The sequence below is a fragment of the Tachyglossus aculeatus genome, chromosome 2, assembly GCF_015852505.1.
Source record: "Tachyglossus aculeatus isolate mTacAcu1 chromosome 2, mTacAcu1.pri, whole genome shotgun sequence".
Lineage (NCBI taxonomy): Eukaryota > Metazoa > Chordata > Mammalia > Monotremata > Tachyglossidae > Tachyglossus > Tachyglossus aculeatus.
Window position 1 is genome coordinate 21,610,608 of NC_052067.1, and position 25,569 is coordinate 21,636,176.

General features: G+C 43.6%; 1 protein-coding gene across 1 annotated transcript in view; it reads left to right on the plus strand.

Moving 5' to 3' along the window:
• The window catches only part of ABHD5 (abhydrolase domain containing 5, lysophosphatidic acid acyltransferase), a 43,080-nt gene extending 34,181 nt beyond the window's left edge, over positions 1 to 8,899 (plus strand). The window contains exons 4-7 of the mRNA XM_038741648.1: positions 2,248 to 2,402; positions 3,752 to 3,863; positions 5,577 to 5,763; positions 7,496 to 8,899. Coding sequence (XP_038597576.1) covers positions 2,248 to 2,402; positions 3,752 to 3,863; positions 5,577 to 5,763; positions 7,496 to 7,585 — 544 coding nt within the window. The 3' untranslated portion in view covers positions 7,586 to 8,899. The remainder of the gene's footprint in view (positions 1 to 2,247; positions 2,403 to 3,751; positions 3,864 to 5,576; positions 5,764 to 7,495) is intronic.
• The last annotated feature ends 16,670 nt before the right edge of the window (positions 8,900 to 25,569 follow it).

A 25,569-nucleotide genomic window follows, 5' to 3' on the forward strand; every position in this document is an offset into this window, starting at 1 on the left:
GCAAAGCACTGTTCTAAGCGCTGGGGAGGTTACAAGGTGTTCAGGTTGTCCCACGTGGGGCTCACAGTCTTAATCCCCATTTTACAGATGAGGTACTGAGGCACAGAGAAGTGAAATGACTTGCCCAAAGTCACACAGCTGACAAGTGGCGGAGCCGGAGTTTGAACCCATGACCTCTGACTCCAAAGCCCGGGCTCTTTCCACTGCGCCACGCTGCTTCCAAGTGTTTAGTACAGTGCTCTGCAGTGCTCTTAGAGAAGCAGCGTGGCTCAGTGGAAAGAGCCCGGGTTTGGGAGTCTGAGGTCATGGGTTCTAATCCCAGCTACGCCAATTGACAGCTCTGTGACCTTGGGCAAATCACTTAACTTCTCTGTGTCTCAGTTACCTCATCTGTAAAATGGGGATTAAGACTGTGAGCCGCACGTGGGACAATCTGATTACGTTGTATCCCCCCAGTGCTTAGAACAGTGCTTGGCATATAATAATAATAATAATAGCATTTATTAAGTGCTTACTATGTGCAAAGCACTGTTTTAAGTGCTGGGGAGGTTACCATAATAATAATAATAATAATAATGACATTTATTAAGTGCTTACTATGTGCAAAGCACTGTTCTAAGTGCTGGGGAGGTTACAAGGTGATCAGGTTGTCCCATGGGAGGCTCACAGTCTTTATCCCCATTTTACAGATGAGGTAACTGAGGCCCAGAGAAGTTAAGTGACTTGCCCAAAGTCACACAGCTGACAATGTTGAATGTCACTCATTACTTGGCCCAATTTCCTCCACAATAGGTTGCAATAGCACTAGTTTACGGGATACTATTCTGGCTCCCTGGGTGTGAGGAGGAGATCCTATAGCCTTTTTCAGCCATGAGAGCAACACTGGGTATATTTGCCTTTGAGCTTTGTTGAAAAATTATTTTCCTTACAAAATCATTATTTATTACTATCACCAAATAGTAGATTATGATGGGAATAAGGAAGAAAAGTGCGTACGGATATGACAACAGTGGGACATGACAGTAAGCGCTTAACAAATGCCATTATTATTATTATACAGTAAGCACTCAATAAATGCCATTGTATGATTTAAACTATAGTTATAACTGTAATCCAGGAGAGCATTATTTTCCTTTTGAAAAACTATTTTGACTTAATTTTGGGACCAAAACAGTTGGTGACTGCTATTCAAAATAGGTTATTTTTACTGCATCATCTCCTCCTATATAATGCTGCCTTTTAGATGCCTTTGTGAAAGTCTTGTCAATTTATGAATATTAAAGTCCAATTGTGTCAATTCAAACTTAATTTTCTTAGCATCTTAATGTTGAGCATATAACATTAGTGGGCTCTTTTTTAATCTTAAACAGTTATTGCCTAGAATTTTCTTATTACTAAAGCCATCTAATTACTCCTTTTTTGCTCTTGTTAATAGATTGCTTATCTTGTTTGGAATACTTATTAAATGACAATTCTTTGCTACCTCTACATTTGAGCAAATCACACATGTCATCTGGAGATAAAACCAACCTTTTCTATTTAGAACCACACTTGAAAAGAGCTAATTTTTTTTAAAAAACCCACCAAAACACTGGCAAAGTTGCCTTATGCCAGACAGCACTGGTAAAGATTAGCCAAGGTAATGGCAGAATTAGCAGTTAGAGTGAGTCATTCTGATGCTCAGGCCTTGTATTTCATGGGACTATGGTCAAATATTGATTATTTCCCCTGTAGCCTGACTTTCATAAGACCAAGACAAAATAAGATTGGACTTGCACTATCCTCTTCAAACCTGATGATGTGGCAAATCTGCAGGGATGCTTTTTGTAACATAGAGTTAGATTGTAGTTATTCCATTGATTCTGGTTGGGTCTCCACTCCCCAGGAGAAGTGCAAAAAATCACTCAGGCCCCAAAATTTTCACTTTGCAACATGAACAATCTCTGGGGGTTGTTTTTCTGGGTAGCCAGTTAATTGGTTACCCCTGCACCTCCCTTGGATCCAGATCCAGTCTTTGTCTCTTTAAAACACACACTTCATTTCTGATAAACCCAACCACCTTCCTGATTATACCATCTCACCAACTACCTTCACTACGTGCGTATTTACCTTTTTGTATGCTGAAACATTTATTTTGCCAAATGCCTAGTACAGAGTTCTGCACCCGGTATATGAGCAGCAAATAGTTTTAATACTGATGATTTGAGACTGATCATCGGAAATGAAATATAAAATTTTCTCTCTCAGGGTAAGCCATCTTATCTTGGTGGAGCCCTGGGGCTTTCCAGAGAGGCCTGACCATGCCGATCAGGATAGACCAATTCCGGTCTGGATCAAAGCTTTGGGTGCCGTATTGACTCCCTTTAACCCATTAGCGGGACTCAGAATTGCCGGACCCTTTGGTGAGTAGTCACTCAGCTTTTCTTGAAATATTTTTTATAGTGTTGTGGGTTATATATTAGAAATTACTCTGGGGGAAAATGTAGATTACCTATATTTTGCTTCTGGTGTATTCTCCCAAGTATATTTTTCTGCAGGCAGTAAATGTCACTTACTATTGCCTTCCTGGCTAAAAATTCAGCATTTACAGGGTGTACCTGGTGTAACACTGTCAGTACTATTTTGCAATTGTACTGTTGAATATTAATGCCAGGATTTCTTTAAAACCAGTATTTCTCATAGTGCTTTTTCACTTCAACATTGATGCTCTAGTTATGCAGCCAGTGCAGAGTATACCTTGTGTGGAACAGTTCACCTTGCCTCTTTCCCTCCCCCTTCCCCTACTGAAGCACTTTGACTTGAGTACAGATTAAAAAAGCCATTTCAACAGCTCTCTGGAAACAAGTATGTGAGACCTCGAGCATGCTAGCATACCATTTTTTTCTGATGAATATTTATACACAGACACAATTCATAATCCATGTTAATATTTGACCATATAACTATTGTTTTTAATATATTTAGATGGGTTAATCTTTTGGATCATGAACACTAATCCATTTGACATTATTTCCTATGAGAAATAATACTGGTTTAACTTTATTTCACCCCATATAACCACTTGAGCTAATTGGAGTATGTCAGTACTACCTTATCTGGATTACCATTCTATCTTATGAAATTAACTCATTTGCTAGTACTGTGGTCTTCAAATAGTCATTTTTCATAACCTATCTCCAATTATTGTTCTAAAATGCTACTCTATGAGGCATCTCCTAAGTCATTTACTTCCCTACTTTCTTATCATGCAATTCCCATACCCTCTGATGTCTCTTCACCCAAAAGTGTGACAAGGCAAATGAGAGAAATCAGCCAACCAGTCATGTTTACTGAGCGCTTACTGTGTGCAGAGCACAGTAGAACTGGTAGATGGGATCCCTGCCCTCGAGGTTCCTTCAGTCTGGAGGAAGGAGGATGAAGTGGTAAGAGGAAAAGAGTAGAGGGGGAGGACTAGACTGGGAGCATTTGTTCAGCTGTATTTATTGAGTGCTTACTCTGTGCAAAGCAGTTTACTAAGTGCTTGGGAGAGTACAGTATAATAGTAAAAACACATAGTCCCTGCCCACAGTGACCTTATAGTCTAGAGGGACGGACACAGTGGCTAGGAGGAGAGGAGAGCAGTAGTGATTTCACAGGGGAAAGGGCAGAGCACAAATACCTCATTCTTAATGAGTAATCTTGTTGTGCCAAATACTGAAATCTTCCCTTCAGATTTAGCAGTAAAACAAAAATATGATCTCCTTTTTAACAGGTTTAAGTCTTATGCAACGTCTAAGGCCTGATTTCAAGCGAAAGTATGCCTCAATGTTTGAAGATGATACGGTGACAGAATATATCTACCACTGTAATGTACAGTCACCCAGGTGAGTGTGGGATTTTAAATTCTGTTCCAACAGCATAAATACACAAAGTAGTTGGCATTTTAGGGGGCTGAGGCCATCAAAGTTGTTGTACATTTTGTGTTTCTATCTTCACAACAACACCACACAATTCGAGAAGCAGTGGATAGAGCACGGGCCTGGGTTCTAATCCCGACTGCCACTTGTCTGTTGGGTCCTTGGGCAAATCATATCACTTTGCTGTGCCTCAGTTACCTCATCTGTAAAATGGGGATTAATACTGTGAGCCCCATGTGGGACATGGACAATGGGAAGCTGGGAAGCAGCATGGCTTAGTAGAAGGAGCCCTGGCTTGGGAGTCAGAGGTCAAGGGTTCTAATCCCGGCTCCACCACATGTCAGCTGTGTGACTTTGGGCAAGTTGCTTAACTTCTCGGTGCCTCAGTTACCTCATCTGTAAAATGGGGATTAAGACTGTGAGTCCAACGTGGGACAACCTGATTACCTTGTATCTACCCCAGCACTTAGAACAGTCTTGGCACATAATAAGCACTTAAACAAATACCATTATTATGATTATTATGGTGATGATTGTTATTATTATGGGACTGTGTCCAATCTGATTAGCCTGTATGTACTGCAACACTTAGGACAGTGGCTGTTACATAAGCGCTTAACAAATACCATAAAAACAAAAATACAAAACAAACAAATCTAATAAAGAGGCCTGTCCAGCCAGCCCTAGATTACCACAGCTACTCTCTTGGCTCTCGACTGTAAGCTCGTTGTGGCAGAGAATGTCTACTAACTCTCCCAAGCATTTAGTACAGTGCTCTGCACACAGTAAGCACTCAATAAATACGATCGATTGGCATGTATTCCATCATTATACAGAGAACAGGAGGACTCGTATGACGGGAAGCAGAATCCCACAGTAAGAGCAGTGGTGGCAGCAGTGGCCCAAAGAATGAGCTAGGCTCCAGTGCTCACAAGGAGAGGCCTTGGTTTGGATTCTTTCCCGGGCACTGATTTGGGATTTCCCACTGCCAAAGGAGAATCAGGGGATCGAGGTGGGAAATGATGCTTTCGTTTTTGGGGTGTGTCCCCCACACTGGTGCAAAAATACTATGCAAATACAAAAGTGCTTCCTCACCGTGGAAGTCTGCAGTAGAGATTCCTTTATGGACTTTTGTTACAGGAGTTGATGTATTGTAGAGGAGGCTGAAGGTGGCTCTTAGTTAAGGTTCAGTGCAACTTTACGTCCACCTGGTCTTAACTTGCTTTTGTACCCTCCATCAGTATTTTCTATGTGTATACTGTACTTGTTATACTGTACTGTACCTAGAAGCAGCATGGCTTAGTGGATGGAGCATGGGCCTGGGAGACGGAAAGTCACGGGTTCTAATCCTGGCTCCACCACTTGTCTGTTATGTGACCTTGGGCAAGTCATTCACTTCTCTGTGCCTGTTACCTCATCTGTAAAATGGGGGATTGAGACTGTGAGCCCCACATGGGACAGGGACTGTGTCCAATCTGATTTGCTTGTATCCAGTGTTTAAGAACAGTGTCTGGCATATAGTAAGCACTTAAGAAATACCATAATTATAATTATTACTGGGTTTGCTAATGCTTAGCATTAACTTACACAGGTATGTTTGTAGCACTTGATGAAAGTGAAAGGTCTCACTAATATTAAACATGCCCTCTCCGCTTTTGTGCTTCTCTCTTTCACTGTAAGTGGTGAAACAGCTTTCAAGAACATGACTATTCCCTATGGATGGGCAAAAAGACCAATGCTCCAACGAATTGGTAAGATGAGCCCAGACATTCCAATCTCTGTGATCTATGGAGCCAGATCGTGCATAGATGGCAATTCTGGGAATACTATCCAGTCTCTCCGACCCCATTCACATGTGAAGACCATTGTAAGTGGGTGACTACTTGCTTGGTTTCAAGTATATGCCTTTATTGTGTAAAGTACAATGTTCACTTTCATGAATCTGATCTGAACCCTACCGTGGATGATATTCAACTATGGCATACCATCCTTGGGAATGATGCCTTGTAATCTATGCTCTCAATTCCAGCCCTTTTTTCAAACACTTCCTCCTGCCTGAAACTACCTCCCACTTTGAATCCACCACACCACAGCTTTCCTCATATCCAGAGCCTTCCCAGTAGTAGCATACTAGGATTAGTATGTATTGAGTACCTTTTTGGTGCAGTACTCCTGTACTAAGAAAACCCACGTCTCCCAGGAGGCTTTCTCTGATTAATTTTTGCCCATTCCCAGATTCCATCTTTCCAACTATTACCTCAGCACTTAGCACTTTCAAATTTTTCAGTTTGCATACTGCAATGTGTAAGGACTTATTCACCTATCCATCTTTACATCTTTAGCTCCTTCTGTGTTTCAGTTACTTTGTTTTTGCCTATTAGAAAAGATTCTTAAAGGGAGTGAAAATCCATCTCTCTCTCTCTCTCTCTCCCTCTCCCTCTCTCCCTCTCCCCCCCAGTATAGTGATTGCTGACTTGTACTTCCCAAGCACTTAGTACAGTGCTCTGCACACAGTAAGCACTCAATAAATACAGCCGGATGAATGATTGCACACAGATGCTGAACACTACTGATAAAATGAAGAAAACATTATGCCCTTTTTACTGTACCAATCTGAAGAGTCACAGTACTTAGTTCCAAATAAAAAATGTCACTTCAACTCGTTTTGATGTTCTAGCTCTTCTCCCTGGTCTGGGAGAGAGGTGGAACTATTTAAGGAAGGTGTAAAAACCTCTCTGCTCCAAAAAGCCGGCTTCCACCTTATGGCCTCAGAATTAGCTGTGCCCCTGGTCTTGGGCTCCTCCAACCTACAGCCATGACAGATAGTTCTCGGGAGAGGTGTCCTGCCCTCCTGCATCTCCTGGCCACAGCTAAATCTTAGCAGGATATGGAAACAAACTGTGGATTCAATTCTCAGAGTTTTGCCTTGGAGATTTCCCCATGTGGTGGTTCTGTAGGGAAAAATCTATGGGTACAACTTGAAATTTAGAAAGCCGTTTCTTTCTCTCCCCCACCCCGAAACTGGCCATCAGTGACCAGGAAAATGGAAGTAGGATACTGATCCCTGGGGAATACCTAGCCAGGACTCCCTCAAACTTCCTCAGTTCGGTCAGCTGACTTCTGGGGATTTGGGGGCTATCTTTCATTGAATAAGTGAAATGGAAGAAGCATAGCCTAATGGAAAGATCAAAGGCCTGAGAGCCAGAGGGCTTTGGTTCTAATTCTGGCTCTGTCACTTGCCTGTTCTGTGATCTTGGGCAATGCAGTTTGCCATGCCTCAGTTTCCTTATCAGTAAAATTAGGATAAAACACCTTTTCTCCCTCCTATGTAGTCTGCGACCCCCAGGTGGGACAGGGACCCTTACCCACCCAATTATCTTGCATCTATTCCAGCGCTTAGACAGTGGCTTGACCCATAGTAAGTGCTTAACAGATTCCATTATTATTAGTGATCCTGGATGATTTCATTTTTTACTTGTAACATACAGTTAAAACCAGGAGGACTCAGGAAAACATACTCATTCCACTATTCTGAATTTCAAAATGCTTGAAGAACTTGTTGCTTGACAAGTGCCCTGACCTCTGTTGTCTTCTTCCAGGCTATCCTTGGGGCAGGACACTATGTGTATGCTGATCAACCAGAAGAGTTCAACCAAAAAGTGAAGGAGATCTGTCATAGTGTGGACTGATCCTCTGCAGCTCTTTGTGGAAAAGCCTGATGACTGATGCAGTTCCTAAGCAATAATTTATTGAATATGATAAAGAATAAGGAATGCAAGACAAGGAAGCCAAGCAGTTAACTGGACTGGGTTTTGCACATTTGGTATTTCTTCCATGAAGTCACGTGTACACTTAAGCCGGATAGTGCCTTTTTGGGTGGGTGGTTGATTGGGTGGTTGCTGTCTAATAGCTCACTCTAAAGGATGAAGAAGACTCACACTAACTCCTTTAAAGAAAAGATTATTTACCCTCATGACTGAAAAATTGCAATTCTTCAACTGGAAGGTTTTTTTCATGTACATCTAACTTTGCTGTATTGGGTGCAGTTTCTATCCTATTCCTTCTTGCTTTAGTGAAGACTTCTCTTTTCAGTCTTACAGTATGTACCGAAAGGTATCGTTTTAGTTGTGCTATCTCTACATGCAGTTAAAATGTCTTCAGGCTTGGCTAGCCCTATCAGCTGTCAGTTGGTCTTGTATCCAACTGGGTCAAACTTACTTAAGAGCCTGATTTGAGGGAATGATATGACATGCTATGAACCTAGCTCTCGTGGTGCTGGGCAGGGCCACAATAAGAACATCCTTGCAGACTAGAGGAACAAAACAGAATTCAGGCCGGGTGGTTGGTATTTTAAGATGGAAAGGCCAGTAATAGGAAACCATGCTGTTGCTTCTGTACTACTTCTGCCCATCTTTCAACACAACCTTTCTTTCACAAGTTTTAAGTCTCTGGAAAATTCAGTCCACAAGTAGCTATGTTTTCGTAAACACTGGATTTTTAATCATGAAACTGAGGTCCTAAAGTCCTGAAATATCTCAGCCTGCAGGATCTCTTGTTTTTAAATATAAAACGTGGACAAAATCATCCATTTTGAGCCACACTTAAAACAGCTAAAAATTAGGTATAAGTAAAGCTGTTTAGGGAATGCATTTTTCTGGAATGTTGCAAAAGGCCAACAGTAATATATTCACTAGTAACTGGTACCTGTGGATTGAGGGGTAGAACTGAAATCAATTTGTAGTCAATAAAGCACATCCAAGGAAACTGTGGATACTTCGTATTAAAAGTTCTTTGTGTTTGATTGTAATACAACAGGATAGCATGCCAGCATTGTTCTTTATAACACGTTGGATAAGTTTGAAAAGTCGTTCGTAAATATAAGCAAAAGAACTGTTGCTCTAAGCCAAATCAGTGTTTTTACAGAAGTTTACACAATTAAATAACTTGAATCTCAATTGATATATTTTTCTCGGTAAGTTAAAATAAACTCTAAACAAATAAGATAACTGCCAAAGGTGTCCGATGCATTCATTACCAAGGAGAATTGGGAGTTGTTATCCTTGTATCCCATGTAGCAGCTGAGTATTTTGGTATTTGGGGCCTCAAGGAGAAGCAGATTTACCTACATTTTAAAACTCCCAAAACATACAATAATTGCCCCGAGTTAACATCTGGGAAATTCCTGGCTTAATCTTTAATTGGAAGAACTGCTTCGCAGTGGAAAGAGCACGGGCTTGGGAGTCAGAGGACGTGGGTTCTAATCCCAGCTCTGCCACTTGTCTGCTGTGTGACCTTGGGAAGTCACTTAACTTCTCTGTGCCTGTTACCTCATCTGTAAAATGGGGATTAAAAGTGTGATCCCCACGTGGGACAACCTGATTACCCTGTATCTACTCCAGTGCTTAGAACAGTGCTTGGCACATAGTAAGTGCTTAAAAAATACTATTATTATTATTATTATTATCTGGAGCATTGAAAATGCTATCTCCAAAACCAAGTCATGGGAGTAGATAATTTATCCCACTTCTCAGAATAAGGTAACAAAGTTACCTGGTTAGTTCTGTGCACAAATATTGGGTGATCAGATCTGAGGTCTTGGCTTCATTGCCCTACTTATCATTCTTTTCAAAGTAGCACTAATTGACAGTGAAGCTCCAGATTATGCCATTTATGATTTGGGAGTTTGGTGTTTTTATTTTCCAAATATAGTATTCTTTTCTCAAACATCATCCGCTAGTCTTAAAACAACTCTTCTAAGTTGGGTACAAAACGTCTAATAATCATGGTACTTATGAGTGAAGCTGCTTATTGCATGTGAGGTCAGGTACCACTGTTGACATTTTAGGTTTTATTCCTGGGATACTGGTCAAAAATAGATCAGCTTTTTATTTCCTGACTCTATTCTCTTTCATTTTTTTAATTAAGGTGGTGGATAAAGTTCTTAATTAATGGTGATGGTACCTCAGGGAAGCTGTTTTGACCCTGGATCTCCCAGGTTATGAACAACTGAGGCAAACTCCTGGAAAAAAAAATCCAACATTTTGTAATACTTTCTAGCTGCTAAATCAGGGAAAATGTACTTTTAATAATGATTTTTAAAAACCGCTTATGTAATTGTTCTCTTAACCATATCCTATACCATATGATTCTCTGGAGCATATCCTTGGTCTTAAGCATTGTGAACAGACATTTACCTAGTAGCGTGGCTAGTGGCTCAGTGCAGCGAAGCAGCGAAGAGAAGCAGAGTGGCTCAGTGGAAAGAGCTCGGGCTTTGGAGTCAGAGGTCATGGGTTCAAATTCCGGCTCCGCCAATTGTCAGCTGTGTGACTTTGGGCAAGTCACTTCACTTCTCTGTGCCTCAGTTCCCTCATCTGTAAAATGGGGATTAAGACTGTGAGCCCCCCCGTGGGGCGACCTGATCACCTTGTAACCTCCCCAGTGCTTAGAACAGTACTTTGCACATGGTAAGCGCTTAATAAATGCCATCATTATTAGTAGTAGTAGTATAGCACCATGCATCCAGTGGGTGCTAAATAAAAATTCATCGACTGGGTCTCCCTATATTCATGTAGCACCTTTCTCTAAATTGCAACCCATCACATTTATTTAAATAGTCTCCCCTGCCTTGTTTTCCCGTTTTAACTTGCGAACTAGATGGCTGCGATTTCAAGAAGCAGCTTAGTAGGTATTTGATCAGGAGGAAAGATCCTCTGCTTGTTCAGTTCTCTGGTTTAAATTACATTTTACAATCTTTAAGGACCTTACTGCGGAGATGGGATCCCATAAGAGTCCTGGAGGAGGGGCACCTCAAGTGTTTGTAAACTCTTCTGCTTTCCCAGAGGAATAGGATCTCACCTCTCAGCCCCCACAGGAACATCTGAGAGCCTAAAGCTGGCATACTCAAGGGCATTCGGTGCTTGTTTCCCCATACTAGTAGAGCAGAAAATTGAAAATCTACAGGACAGCCCCACCTCTTCCCTCCTTGCTCCCCAGCCTGCTTGGCAAGTGCCCACCTGGCAGGGGAACTGGTGTACCCGGATGGCTCCAACTTGTTTCCCTTTGCAAGGTCTGGCCTTGCCCCATCCTCCAGCCCTTTACCCCGACCCCTGCTCCTCTGTAGCTCTAACCAGAGCAGTGCTGCTGTGCTTCTTGCTACTGAATTAGCCCTGGTGGGTCACTGCTCCTCCAGACTTCTGTCACCCAGTGTCGGGACTGCTGGGCCACCTGCTCCTAGAATGGCCTTGCCCCATGCCTGCTTTTTACTGGTGCCAGCCCTGAGCAAAAACCCCACAGAAGTCCCAGATCCATCCACTCCTTGGACAGAGGCTGTTAGGCTCCAATGAAATGGGAATCTGGAGGGAGCCCTAGGTTGCCCAGCAGAGTGGTTTAACAGTTCAGCCAAACTCTCCATCATCTACTCGTTCCACCTGATTTTCTTTCCAAGGGCTTAGTCAAATATTTCTTTGTTCCCTTCATCATCATCATCAATCGTATTTATTGAGCGCTTACTATGTGCAGAGCACTGTACTAAGCGCTTGGGAAGTACAAATTGGCAACATATAGAGACAGTCCCTACCCAACAGTGGGCTCACAGTCTAAAAGGGGGAGACAGAGAACCAAACCCAACATACTAACAAAATAAAATAGAATAGATATGTACAAATAAAATAAATAAATAGAGTAAAAAATATGTACAAGCATATATACAGGTGCTGTGGGGAAGGGAAGGAGGTAAGATTGGGGGGATGGAGAGGGGAACAAGGGGGAGAGGAAGGAAGGGGCTCAGTCTGGGAAGGCCTCCTGGAGGAGGTGAGCTCTCAGCAGGGCCTTGAAGGGAGGAAGAGTGCTAGCTTGGCGGATGGGCAGAGGGAGGGCGTTCCAGGCCCGGGGGATGACGTGGGCCTATTTGTCCCTTGGGAGGACAAGTGCAATAAGTTCATCTCGGGTGACATTTCGGCTTCCACACACAATTAGTTGTCTGTGTCCGGGTTAGAAAGATCAGACTATCGGTGTTCTCCGTCTCCCCCTTTTAGACTGTGAGCCCACTGTTGGGTAGGGACTGTCTCTATGTGTCGCCGACTTGTACTTCCCAAGCGCTTAGTACAGTGCTCTGCACACAGTGAGCGCTCAATAAATACGATTGATGATGATGATGATAAAATGCTTTTGTGACCTATTTTCATCCAGTCTCAGGTTACATCTCCAGTATGTGGTGCTAAGAATATCACTGCTGCTGCTGTTGCAAACTAATTTTTTTCTTTTAACCTTATGACTTGGACCTCGAGTTTTTTCAAATGTTGCTTTATTCTAAACACAGAAAAGGAAAATTCCCCCTTTTATTTTTGGTTTAACATGACTATTGCTCTCATTGTGAAACAAAATACGTGAGACGAGTTGAGAACCTGGAAATTAAGCCAAGTGGGAGAAGTGGCTTAAGCAGGCAGCATTCCTAAATTTGCGTCAGCAACTCGGATATAGATACTGATTTCTAAAAGCTTACAGCTAGTCTGCTGGACTGAGAGTACTCACCTTGAGCTGACATATGCCTTCAACCAGTCAATCCTTGACTGTATCAAATATCCCTCTCTCCTTTTCAAAAACTCACTTTGGAAAAATTACATTTGGACTTCAGTCATTTTTGTGGGTTGAGAATTGAGAGTACATTGAACCCAAAAACTAAGTCAATCCTAAAAATAACAAACTGTTCTTAAAAAAACTTTTATTTCTACCAAGTGCTTATTTTTAAGTTCTGAGGGTAAGATAGTTTCTTTGCCCCTAGTATTGGTATTTATTAAGCACTAACTGTGCACAGAGCACTTCACTATGTACTGAGGGAATATGCTGGTGGGAATTAGATATGGATCCTGTCTCTTGAGGGGCTCTCAATCTCTGACTCTAGGTTGGGGAGAGGACTGGACATAGACACATGGCAAGCAATAGAACATTAAAACAGCTTGAGAAAAGGACAAATGCATAATGCATAAAATAAACAAAAGTCAATAGGAAGTTTTTATATGCTTAATTGGCTGAACATTACAGTCCCTGGAGAAGTATTGTGACCTAACAGGAAGAGACTGGCCCTGGGAGTAGGAGGACCTGGATTCCAATCCCAGCTCCACCACCTCTATGCTGTATAATCTTGGGTAAGTCACTTAACTTCTGTGCCTCGGTTTCTTCACCTGTAAAATGGGGATTAGATCTACTCCTCCCTACTTAAACTGGGAGCCCCAAGTGGGACAGGGACTGCCTTTAACCTAAGTATCTTGTACCTACCACAGCGTTTAGTGTACTGCTTGGCACCTAGTAAGTGTTGAACAAACACCATAAAAAAGTATGAGAAGCCTCAAGTGAAGGATGTTGATCTTATGGGCTTTCATATTGGTTCTGGTGTGCTAAGAAGCCTACTCTTTTTTTTTCTCCTCTCCCTTTCCTCCCCACCCTGTTATTTGACTGGTGTGGGCTGGGAAATCAGTTGGTCTGTGAGTTATGCTGTGAAATGGTGGGCAGCACGACTCAGTGGCTGAGCTACAGCTGGGCAAGTCAGGGGTGGAAACTTCTAATTCTGGCCCTGCAGTTCAGTTGCTCTACGGCCCTGGGACTCACCCCCCAGCTTCCTCTTCTGTAAAATGAGAAGGAAGTGTCATGTTTGGTGGTATCAGTCAGGTATGGGTCCCGACTGCCCAGATGGTGGCCATTAAGTTGTGGGCAAGGAATATGTCTGTTTATTGTTGTATTGTACTCTCCCAAGTGCTCTGCATACAGTACTCTGCACACAGTAAATGTTCAATAAGTACGATCGAATGAGTCCATATACTTTCTATCCCTGCAATGTTCCTTTAAGAAGCAGTGTGGTCTAGCGGGCAGAGCATAGGCCCAGGAGTCAGAGGACCTGGGTTCTAATCCTGCCTCTGTCACTTGTCTGCTGTGGGACCTTAGGCAAGTCACTTCACTTCTCTGGACCTTAGCTGCCTCATCTGTAAAATGGGGATTAAGACTGTGAGCCCTGTATGGGACATGGACTGTGTCCAAATTGATTACCTTGTATGTACCCCAATGCTTAGAATAGTGCCTGGAGCCTAGTAAGCACTTAACAAATGCCATTTAAAAAAAAAAAGATTCATCCTGGGTTTGGCTTGCGCTTGGAAGCAATCACACTGAACTAAGCACTTGGGAGAGTACAACAGATGAAAGTTGGTAGACATGCTCCCTGCCCACAATGAGCTTACAGTCTAGAGGGGACCTTCCAGACCTTCTCTGACCCCCAGGCCTTTTGCAATTAGAAGTGACAGCACTGGGAACAATCAAAAGCCGAACTTAAGATTCCGGCCATGAAAGACTAGTGTATCTTCTTACTGACCTTCTTACTGTGCCTCGTTCTCGCCTGTCCCGCCGTCGACCCCCGGCCCACGTCCTCCCCCTGGCCTGGAATGCCCTCCCTCCACACATCCACCAAGCTAGCTCTCTTCCTCCCTTCAAAGCCCTCCTGAGAGCTCACCTCCTCCAGGAGGCCTTCCCAGACTGAGCCCCCTCCTTCCTCTCCCCCTCCTTCCCCCCATCCCCCCCACCTTACCTCCTTCCCCTCCCCACAGCACCTGTATATATGTATATATGTTTGTACATATTTATTACTCTTTATTTATTTTACTTGTACATATTTATTCTATTTATATTACTTTGTTAATATGTTCTGTTTTGTTGTCTGTCTCCCCCTTCTAGACTGTGAGCCCGCTGTTGGGTAGGGACCATCTCTATATGTTGCCAACTTGTACTTCCCAAGCGCTTAGTACAGTGCTCTGCACACAGTAAGTGCTCAATAAATACGACTGAATGAATGAATGAATGAATGAAAATTAGACCAGCTAGTTTTCCTATTCCTCAGCTGTTTTGCAAAAGGCCTGATGAACTGGATCTCAACCAACACAGTTTGGGCTGATCCCAGATTGAGTTTGGAAATCGAGGACTAGGAAGGGAGTCAGTAAGCCCTCTGCTTCCCTGCAGCAGTGGGGCAAATGGTGCAGGGGGAGTTCATCTTATTCCCCACCAAAGTGCTGGGGTAGATCAGTCCATGACATTTGTTGGGCACTTACTGCGTGCACAGCACTGTACTAAGTGCTTAGCACTGTAACAAGATGCAAGGTGGTCCAGTTGGATACAATCCCTGTCCCTCATCGGGCTCACAGTGTAAGTAGTGGGGAGAACGGGTACTTAATCCCCATTTTACGGAAGAAGAACCTGCAAAGTTAGAAGCAGCGTGGCTTAATTCATTCATTCAATCGTATTTATTGAGCGCTTACTGTGTGCAGAGCACTGTACTAAGCGCTTGGGAAATACAAGTTGGCAACATACAGAGATGGTCCCTACCCAACAGAGCGCTCATAGTCTAGAAGGGGGAGACAGACAGCAAAACAAAACATATTAACAAAATAAAATAAATAGAATAAATATGTACAAGTAAAATAAATAGAGTAATAAATGTGTACAAACATATATACATATATACAGGTGCTGTGGGGAGGGGAAGGAGGTAAGGCAGGGGGGATGGGGAGGGGGCAGAGGGGGAGAGGGATCAGCTTAATGGCAAGAGCACAGGCGTGGGAGTCAGAGGATGTGGGTTCTTGCCCCAGCTCCACCACTTGTCTGCTCTGTGACCTTGGGCAAGCCACTTAACTTCTCTGTGCCTCAGTTACCTCATCTGTAAAATGGGGATTAAGACTGTGAGCCCCACGTGGAACAACCTGATGACCTTGTATCAACCCCGGAGCTTAGAACAGTGCTTGGCATATAGTATGCACTTAACAAAAATCATAATTATTATTATTGAGGTGACTTGCCCAAAGTAACATAGCAGGCGAATGATGGAGCCGGAATTAGAACCCAGATCCTCTGACTCAGGCCCGTGCTCTTTCTCCTAGGCCAGGCTCTCTAGCCGTGGAATGGTGCTATGAGTCTACCCAGGAGGCAGGGCAAGTTCATACCCAGTAGCGGATGCTCTGGACGACATTGCTCCTTGTCAAGGAGCCTCTCAGGATGCCACTGGAAACAGGGCATAGCCCTGCGACAAAACCAACTTCAGCCCAATTCCTTACCAGCCTGTTGTTCTAGCAGTTGCCCCTCACCGTGGCCAGAGAGAATATGTGGTTTGGTGGAAGAGGCCCAGGGCAGGGAGTGAGGAGGCCAGATTCTTGGCCCAATTCTACTTCTTATTAACTGGGAGAGCTTTGACAAGCCTCTGTTCTTCAATTTCCTTATTGAAAAATGGGGAAACTGTCAAATACCTACCGTTCCCTCACAGGGATGTTGTGACCATCAACATAAAATGAATTCTGAAGTAATTTTTGGATGAAAGATGATATATCTGATATATCTATGCATAGACTGTGAGCCCAACTCTTCTAGACTGTGAGCCCACTGTTGGGTAGGGACTGTCTCTATATGTTGCCAACTTGTACTTCCCAAGCGCTTAGTCCAGTGCTCTGCACACAGTAAGCGCTCAATAAATACGATTGATTGATTGATATATATCCCCAGGGTGATATAAATTATCACAATTGTCACTGATTCGATTTTGCGTAGTATGACACTCAACCAATCAATCAATCAATCAATCGTATTTATTGAGCGCTTACTATGTGCAGAGCACTGTACTAAGCGCTTGGGAAGTACAAATTGGCATCACATAGAGACAGTCCCTACCCGATAGTGGGCTCACAGTCTAAAAGGGGGAGACAGAGAACAGAACCAAACATACCAACAAAATAAAATAAGTAGGATAGAAATGTACAAGTAAAATAAATAAATAAATAAATAAACAGAGTAATAAATATGTACAACCATAATTCCACTCAACCCAAGTGGAATTTGGAAAATATAATACATTGGTCCAAATTCCACTTGGGTTGAATATCCTGGCAGGAAGAAATGAAACCATGGGAAAGGACCAGTGGATGGGGAATTAAAACTCTTATTGGAGTCATTGGTGGTCTGTCTCCTGATCCTGGTCAAATCACATCCCACACATCCCTGCATGAATTAGAAAGTATTTCCAGAAAATGCTTCCCTTTCACCATTGCTTACCACTGCTCTGCTCTGCCCAAGCCTTCCAGTTTGGGGCAAGAAAGGGTACTGACAAGGATGTGGGGAGGTTGGGAAGGGAGCTAGGCCCTTCACAATGTCTTCTTCCCAGAGCATGCTTGGGACCAGAAGGGTGAGGCTTCTGGATGAGACAGACCCAATTCCCGGGCCCAGCAGGAGGCTGCTTTCAAGACTGGAGAAACTTTCAATACTTTTGAGAAACACTGAGGCCTAACAGAAGGAGCATGGTCCTGGGAGTCCGAGAACATGGGTTCTAATCCTGACTCCGCCATTTGTCTTTGTGTGACCTTGGGCAAGTAACTTCTGTGCCTATTACCTATAAAATAGGGATTAAGACTGTGAGCCCTAAGTGAGGCATGGACTGTGTCCTACCTGAAAATCTACCCCAGCATTTAGTACAGTGTTTGGCACATAGAGCTTAACAAATACCAGTAAAAAAATGAAGGCTGGGATGATCATATTCTTTGCCTCCAAAAGGGGGTAAGAGGACTGATGATGAGGGCTAATGACACAAGAGACAATGAGATCCCTACGAGATGTGCTAAAGCCTCTGAGACAGTCTAAGACACATGCTTGAAAACATGCTGTAAGTTGGAGCAACTCCAGTGTACCTAAAAGTACCTAAAATCACCCTTTATGCTTTAATGAATTTCCAGTACTGAACACACATGATTAGGTTATCTGCCAAAAAAACCCCACCTATCTCAACAGTGCTTAGAACAGTGCTTAGTACATAGTGTTTAACAAATACCATTATTATTATTATTATTATTATTAATCCTGCCTGAACTCCTAGTCTTCAGCTGGGACTTCTGGCTTCAGTCATTCATTCATTCATTCAATCGTATATATTCATTCATTCATTCAATCGTATTTATTGAGTGCTTACTATGTGCAGAGCACTGTACTAAGCGCTTGGAAAGTACAATTTGGCAACAGAGACAATCCCTACCTAACACCGGGCTCACAGTCTAAAACGGGGAGACAGACAACAAAACAAAACAAGCAGACAGGCCAAAAAAAAAATGCTTACTATGTGCCAAGCACTGTTCTAAGCACTGGGGTAGTTTACAAGGTAAGCAGGTTGTCCCACATGGGGTTCACAGTCTTAAGCCCCATTTTACAGATGAGGTAACTGAGGCACAGAGAAGTTAAGTGACTTGCCCAAAGTCACACAGCTGACAAGTGGTGGAGTCGGGATGAGCCTGCTGTTGGGTAGGCACTGTCTCTATCTGTTGCCAACTTGTACTTCCCAAGCACTTAGTACAGTGCTCTGCACACAGTAAGCGCTCAATAAATACGACTGAATGAATGATTATAACCCATGACCTCTGACTCCCAAGCCCGTGCTCTTTCCACTAAGCCACATGGCTTCTTCACATTGCTGAGCTAGGTTCTTTTTTTAATGGCATTGGTTAATCAATCAATCAATCAATCGTATTTATTGAGAGCTTGCTGTGTGCAGAGCACTGCACTAAGCGCTTGGGAAGTACAAGTTGGCAACATATAGAGACAGTCCCTACCCAACAGTGGGCTCACAGTCTAAAAGGGGGAGACGGAGAACAAAACCAAACATACTAACAAAATAAAATAAATAGAATAGATAGGTACAAGTAAAATAAATAAATAAATAGAGTAACAAATATGTACAAACGTATATCCATATATACAGGTGCTGTGGGGAAGGGAAGAAGGTAAGATTGGGGGGATGGAGAGGGGGGCGAGGGGGAGAGGAAGGAAGGGGCTCAGTCTGGGAAAGCCTCCTTAAGTATATACCAGGTACTATACTAAGCTGCTGAGGTAGATACAAATTAATCAAGTTGGATCCGGTCCCTGTCTCACATAGTGCTCACAGTCTTAATCCCCATTTTGCAGATGAGGTAACTGAGACAGAGAGAAGTTAAGTGACTTGCCCAGGATCACACAGCAGACAAGTGGTAGAGTCATGATTAGAACCAAGGTCCTTCTGACTCCCATGCGTAGGCACTATTCACTAAATCACGCTACTCCTCTAGGTGACTTCGTGCAACTAGACTAGAGAGCCTTTTCTACCCTTTCCTTTTAAAATATCTCTCCAGGCTTCTTCCTCTTCACTTGGCTGTTGCCTTTGCCAACTCAGTAATAACTCCACGTAGTCCTTGGTACAATCTCCTTCCTTGGCCTTACTCTTTCCTCCACCACTGTACAGGATTGCTGGCGCTGACAAACTCTATGCTCCTCATAGCGAGAGGAGTCCAGTGTTTCTAATCCCGGACACATCACAGGTCAGAGTCACACATCACAGGACAGAGTCAGAGGTCATGGGTTCTAATCCCATCTCCGCCGCTTGTCAGCTGTGTGACTCTGGGCAAGTCACTTAACTTCTCTGGGCCTCAGTGACCTCATCTGTAAAATGGGGATTAAGACTGTGAGCCCTGCGTGGGACAACCTGATCACCTTGTATCCACCCCCAGCTCTTAGAACAGTGCTTTGCACATAGTAAGTGCTTAACAAATGTCATGATTATTATTATTATTATTATCACATTCCCAGCCAACTAACCAACATGCCAGAAGATTGACCATCCTAGTGATTCCTGCCTCTGTCAACTTAACTATTATTACATGGGTCCACAGGTCAGGATGAGTAGAATTACAGAAAAAAGCAAAAATTAAAAATATGATCCATTGGACTGGCTCTCTACTTCTTGTTAAGTGTGCCCACTGCAATCTGAAGAACGCTTGCTTTGGTGGTGGTAAGTGTGGACAGGGTTGGAGAAAAATTTGTGGCTGGGACTTTGACAGCAGAGATCAAGTTTTGGGGTCTATAAGGTTTCTGCAAGCCATATGGACAAGGACTAAATTCCTAAAATAACTGGTCTCTTTCCATAAGCCCTTCTCTTTCCATAAGCCCCTTCCTCTAGACTCTAAGCTCTTTGTGGGTAGGGACATGTCCTCCAACTCTGTTATACTGTACTTTTCCAAGGGCTTAGGACAGTACTCTGCACACAGTAAATGCTCAATAAATAGGACAGAAAAAGAACAGCGTGTGGGCAAAGAGTTGTTTGGATGGAGGCCTTCCCAGACTGAGCCCCCTCCTTCTTCTCCCCCCCATCCCCCCCACCCTGCCTCCTTCCCCTCCCCACAGCACCTGTATATATGTCTGTACAGATTTTGTACTCTATTTTACTTGTACATATTTACTATTCCATTTATTTTATTTTGTTAATATGTGTTGTTTTGTTGTCTGTCTCCCCCTTCTAGACTGTGAGCCCGCTGTTAGGTAGGGACTGTCTCTATATGTTGCCAACTTGTACTTCCCAAGCGCTTAGTACAGTGCTCTGCACACAGTAAGCGCTCAATAAATACGATTGAATGAATGAATGAATGAGGCTTATTAACACAGAAGAAAGATGTTGAACCAAAACCTTTCCTTCCCAGGCCCCCTACTCTCCTCCCCATCTCTTCCATAACTCTGCCAAAAAGCCCTCCGTGTAGGGGTCCTAGCTGACATCAGGTCTTCTTTCCTTTTGGTCTCATTATGTTGTTTACTGAAATAACCATATTCTCCGGTAGGTACGCTGGCCAGTTAATTGGCTGGAGGTGGCAATGAAACCTGCTTCTTCCCGCAGGACACCCAACACTAATGAAGCCATCAACACATCATCACCATCATCACCAACAAGTACCCACAGGATACAGACCTGTTTAGATAGCAGATGGCTTGGAAGTAGAACAGGTGGAAAACCAGGTGAGAAATAGACAGCAGAAAGAGAGGATAATAACAATGCCCTTCTGAGAAGCTCAGAGCCCTTCACGAGAGGCAAACTCACTCAAGGACAAATAAAAATGAGCTGGACCGGGGAGCAAAAGAAGAACAAAAGGCTATGGGATGGTGTTTGCATTTAGAATAATCAGAAATGAAGGGGCATTACCGTCATGCCACAATCAACAGAAGGATTTCCTGTCTTGGCCACACTGAAGTTTGGAGACAATCTAGAGCGTTAGGCAGTGGAGACCACGACAGAAAAAACTAAAATCAGAGGATGAGGATTAGGCGTCTTTCCATATACAAATGTTTCTTTGTAGTAGTTCTTCCATTTAATTTGAGAATAAAAAAAATACCTCAAGTATCTCCTCCTTCTGAAAAGCTCTGAGCCCAGAGAGAACTTGACCTCATCAATCTTCCCAAACCCTTGTGATGTAGATAAGGCAGAATTATTAAGTCCTGAATCTCTTTTACATTGACTCACTCCGTGTCTCCTAAGACATCATTGCTGGGGATGGGGGAGAGAGGATTGGCAAATGCTATTTGATCATTTCTCCTTTTCAGGTAAACTAAAACCCTGAGGTTAAGTACTGCAATAAGTCTCATCACACAGTAATCACGTTGGCATAGGGTTAGGCATAAACTTTGAAAGAGATTTTCCATTGAAACCTTATTTGGGCCCGCAGTTGCACAGGACACACCTAACTGCAAATTCTATTCTAATGATAGCAGGGATTAATGGGGACTACCAAATTAATGGATTTGGAGCTGCGTATTAGGTACAACCTGATGTTGAAGCATTCATAATAATAATTGTGGCATTATTATTACAAGCACTATACTAAGCACCGGCGTAAATGCAAGATAATCAGGTCCCACATGAGGCTCACAGTCTACGTTTGAGGGAGAACAGGTATTGAATCCCTATTTGCAGATGAGGGAACTGAGAGACAGAGAAGTTAAGTGGCTTGCCCAAGCTCACACACAGAGCCAGGGTAAGAACCCAGGGCCTCTGACTTCCATGCCTGTGATCTTTCCTCTAGGCTATGCTGCTTCCCATCATAACTAACATCTGACTGACAGCATCTTGCACGCCTCACCCATGATAACCTCATCAATTGTATCTTGAAATTCACAGAATGCTTAACATGCAATGAGCTCCTAGTAATTTTACAGATGAGGTAACCGAGGCATGAAGAAGTTAAGTGACTTGCCCAAGGTCACATAGCAGACAAGTGGCGGAGCCAGGATGAGAACCCAGGTCCTCCTGAATCCCAGCCCTGTGCTCTTTCCACAAAGCCAGGCTGCTGTATTATAATAGATTATAAGATGAGTCAAGCATTAGATGGAATGTCCTTAACTATGTGGATGGCTGTCAAGAATGGCAAACCATCACACTCGTCCTCCAAACATCCCAGTATCATTGTTGAGCAATAATAATAATAATAATTGTTACATGCTTACTAGGTGTCAAGCACCGTACTAAGCCATGGGGTAGGTACAACTGGGTCAGACAGTCCCTGTCCTATATGGGACTCACAATCTAAATAGGAGAGAGAGAGAAAAGGTGTTTAATCCCCATTTTATAGATGAGATAACGGATGCACGGAGAAGTTAATTATCTTGCCCAGGGTCACCCGGCGGGCAACTGGAAGAATCTAAATTAGAACCCAGGTCTTCTGACCACCAGGCCTGTGCTCTTCCACTGAGTCATGCTGCTTCCTCTAGATATAATATTGGGCTGAAACTAAAACACCTTCCACACTGTTGCACCTTCAACTGCTTTTGCTTTTTTTCTGTTGATCTTCCTAATGTTCCCACCAATCCCATGGGGTTCTGAACCCAGAAATACATTATTAGCTCTACTCTCTCTATTCTGCTGGTGAGCCCAACTAGAACGACAGGCATTTTGAGGGTTTTCCTGGCCTGGGAAAGCCATGATCTAGTGGTTACTTCTTCCTTGCAGCAGTTGCCTTTAGCTTTTGTTCAACTTTGAGGACTGTATTTCAATATTAGTGTGTCCCCTCTCCTTTTGCATGCCACTGCTAATATTTCTTTATTCTCAGAGTATTCCCAGACTTCTTCTCTTTCTCTCCCTCTCTGGTCCCCCAGAATATTCTCTCTAGGTTACAACTCCTAAACCTTCTTCACCTAAGCCAGTCAGTCAATCATATTTACTGAAGGCTTACTGTGCACAGAGCACTGTACTAAGCTCATGGGAGAGTACAATATAACAGATACATTTTCTGCCCACAAGGAGCTTACAGTCTACAAGGGGAGACAGTCTAGAAGGGGAGATATGGACATAAGTGCTTTGGGGATGGGGAGGGATGACTAAAGGGAACAAGTCAGGATGACACAGAAGGGAGTGGAAGAAAAGGAAAAGAAGGCTTCATCAGGGAAGGCCTCTTGGAGGAGATGAGCCTTTGGTAAGAGTTTGAATGCCAGGGAGAGTAAATGTCTGTCGGATCTGAAGAGGGAGGGCTTTCCAGGCAAGAGACAGGATGTGGGCGAGAGGTCGGTGATGAGATATATGAGATTGAGGTACAGTGAGAAGGTTAGCATTAGAAGAGTGAGGTGTGCAGGCTGGGTTATAGTAGGAGAGTAAGCGAGGCAAGGAAGGAGGGGGAAAGATCATCAAGTCCTTTAAAAAATGGTGGTGAGGGGCTTCTGTTGGTTGCAGAGGTGGACAGGCAATCACTGGAGGCTCTTGAGTAGTGGGGAGACAGAGAAGCAGTACGGCATAGTGGAAAGAGCACAGGGCTGGGAGTCAGACGGTCATGGGTTCTAATCCCAACTCTGCCACTTGTCTGCTGTGGGATCTTGGGCAAGTCCCTTCACTTCTCTGTGCCTCAGTTACTTCATCTATACAATGGGGAGTGAGACGGTGAGCCCCACATGGCTCAGGGACTGTGTCCAACCCAATTTGCTCGTATGCACCCTACCGCTTAGTACAGTGCCTGGCACACAGCAAGCACTTAATAAATATCACAATTATTGTTATGGCCTGAAGATTTTTGTAGACAAATGATCCAGGCAGCAGAATACAGTATGGACTGAAGTGGGGAGAGACAGGAGGCTGGGAGGTCAGCAAGGAGGCCGATACAGTAATCAAGGTGGGATAGGACAAGTGCTTGGATTAACAAGCAGCAGTTTGGATGGAGAGGAAAGGGCAGATTTTAGCGATGTTGGCATAGTCCTGATATCTCCCCCCTATGGTAACAACCTTGGTCCCTAGGATGAGGTCTTCAAGTCCCCATTTGCTTATGCACTACCTGAAGACAACTAAAATTTGTTTGCTTCTTTTGTATTCTCTCAAACGCTTAGAACAGGGCTCTGCACTCAGTAGTTACTCAATAAGTATCGCTGATTAACGGATTGATTGTCCCACTTTGGACAGCTGCCTTTCCAAATGGAGTTCATGTGGCTGAAACATGTCCTGAGAGCCACCAGATGTCGCTGTTATAGATAGAATCCAACGCGATGGGAAATAATAAAATAATAATAATAATAATAATAATAATAATAACAATGGCATTTATTAAGCGCTTACTATGTGCAAAGCACTGTTCTAAGCGCTGGGGAGGTTACAAGGTAATCAGGGTGTCCCACTGGGGGCTCACAGTCTTAATCCCCATTTTACAGACGAGGTAACTGAGGCCCAGAGAAGTGAAGTGACTTGCCCAAAGTCAAACAGCTGACAATTGGTGCAGCCGGGAAATGCCCCATCACTGTGAGGGAATGCTTTTTGGACGCCCACGAATGGCCCTGAGATTGTAGATTCCTCTGGTGGCTACATCTAGGACAGCAGGAGAGATGCCAAAATGGTGTTGGGGATGGGGCAGCAGAATAAGGAGGGATAGTAGCAATTTACTGCGGTATTTAAGTGCTTACTATGTGCCTAACACTTACTAAGCGCTGGGGTAGATGTAAGATTACCAGGTTGGACACCATCGCTGTCCCAAATGGGTGTGCGATGTAAGGGAGAGGGAAAACAGTTACTGAATCCCCGCTTTAAAGATGGGGAAGCTGAGGTACAGAGAAGTTGACGTCCAAAATCACAAAGTAGGCAAAGGGCAGAGCTAGGATTAGAACCCAGGTCTTCTGACTCCCAATCAATCAATCAATCATATTTATTGAGCTCTTACTGTGTGCAAAGCACTGTACTAAGCGCTTGGGAAGTACAAGTTGGCAACATATAGAGACAGTCCCTGCCCAACAGTGGGCTCACAGTCTAAAAGGGGGAGACGGAGAACAAAACCAAGCATACTAACAAAATAAAATAAGTAGAATAGATATGTACAAGTAAAATAAATAAATAAATAAATAGAGTAATAAATATGTACAAATATATATATATATACAGGTGCTGTGGGGAAGGGAAGGAGGTAAGATGGGGGGATGGAGAGGGGGACGAGGGGGAGAGGAAGGAAGGGGCTCAGTCTGGGAAGGCCTCCTGGAGGAGGTGAGCTCTCAGTAGGGCCTTGAAGGGAGGAAGAGAGCTAGGTTGGCGGATGGGTAGAGGGAGGGCATTCCAGGCCCGAGGGATGACGTGGGCCGGGGGTCGATGGCAGGACAGGCGAGAACGAGGTCCCAGGTCTATGCTCTTCCCATTAGGCCATACTACTTCTCCGGTGAAGAGTTTTCTCTACCAAGTGTCAAGGGAAACAAGAGACGGAGCTCTGTGTGCCTATCCCAATCCGTGGGGCATTTTTCCTCTCACCTCCCGAGATAACTTCCACTGACATTTGTCCTACTGCTAAATAGCCAAAGGAATGCCAGAGCCACAGTGTTAAGAAAACAGAGCCACAGTGTCATCATCCATCTTCTGCTC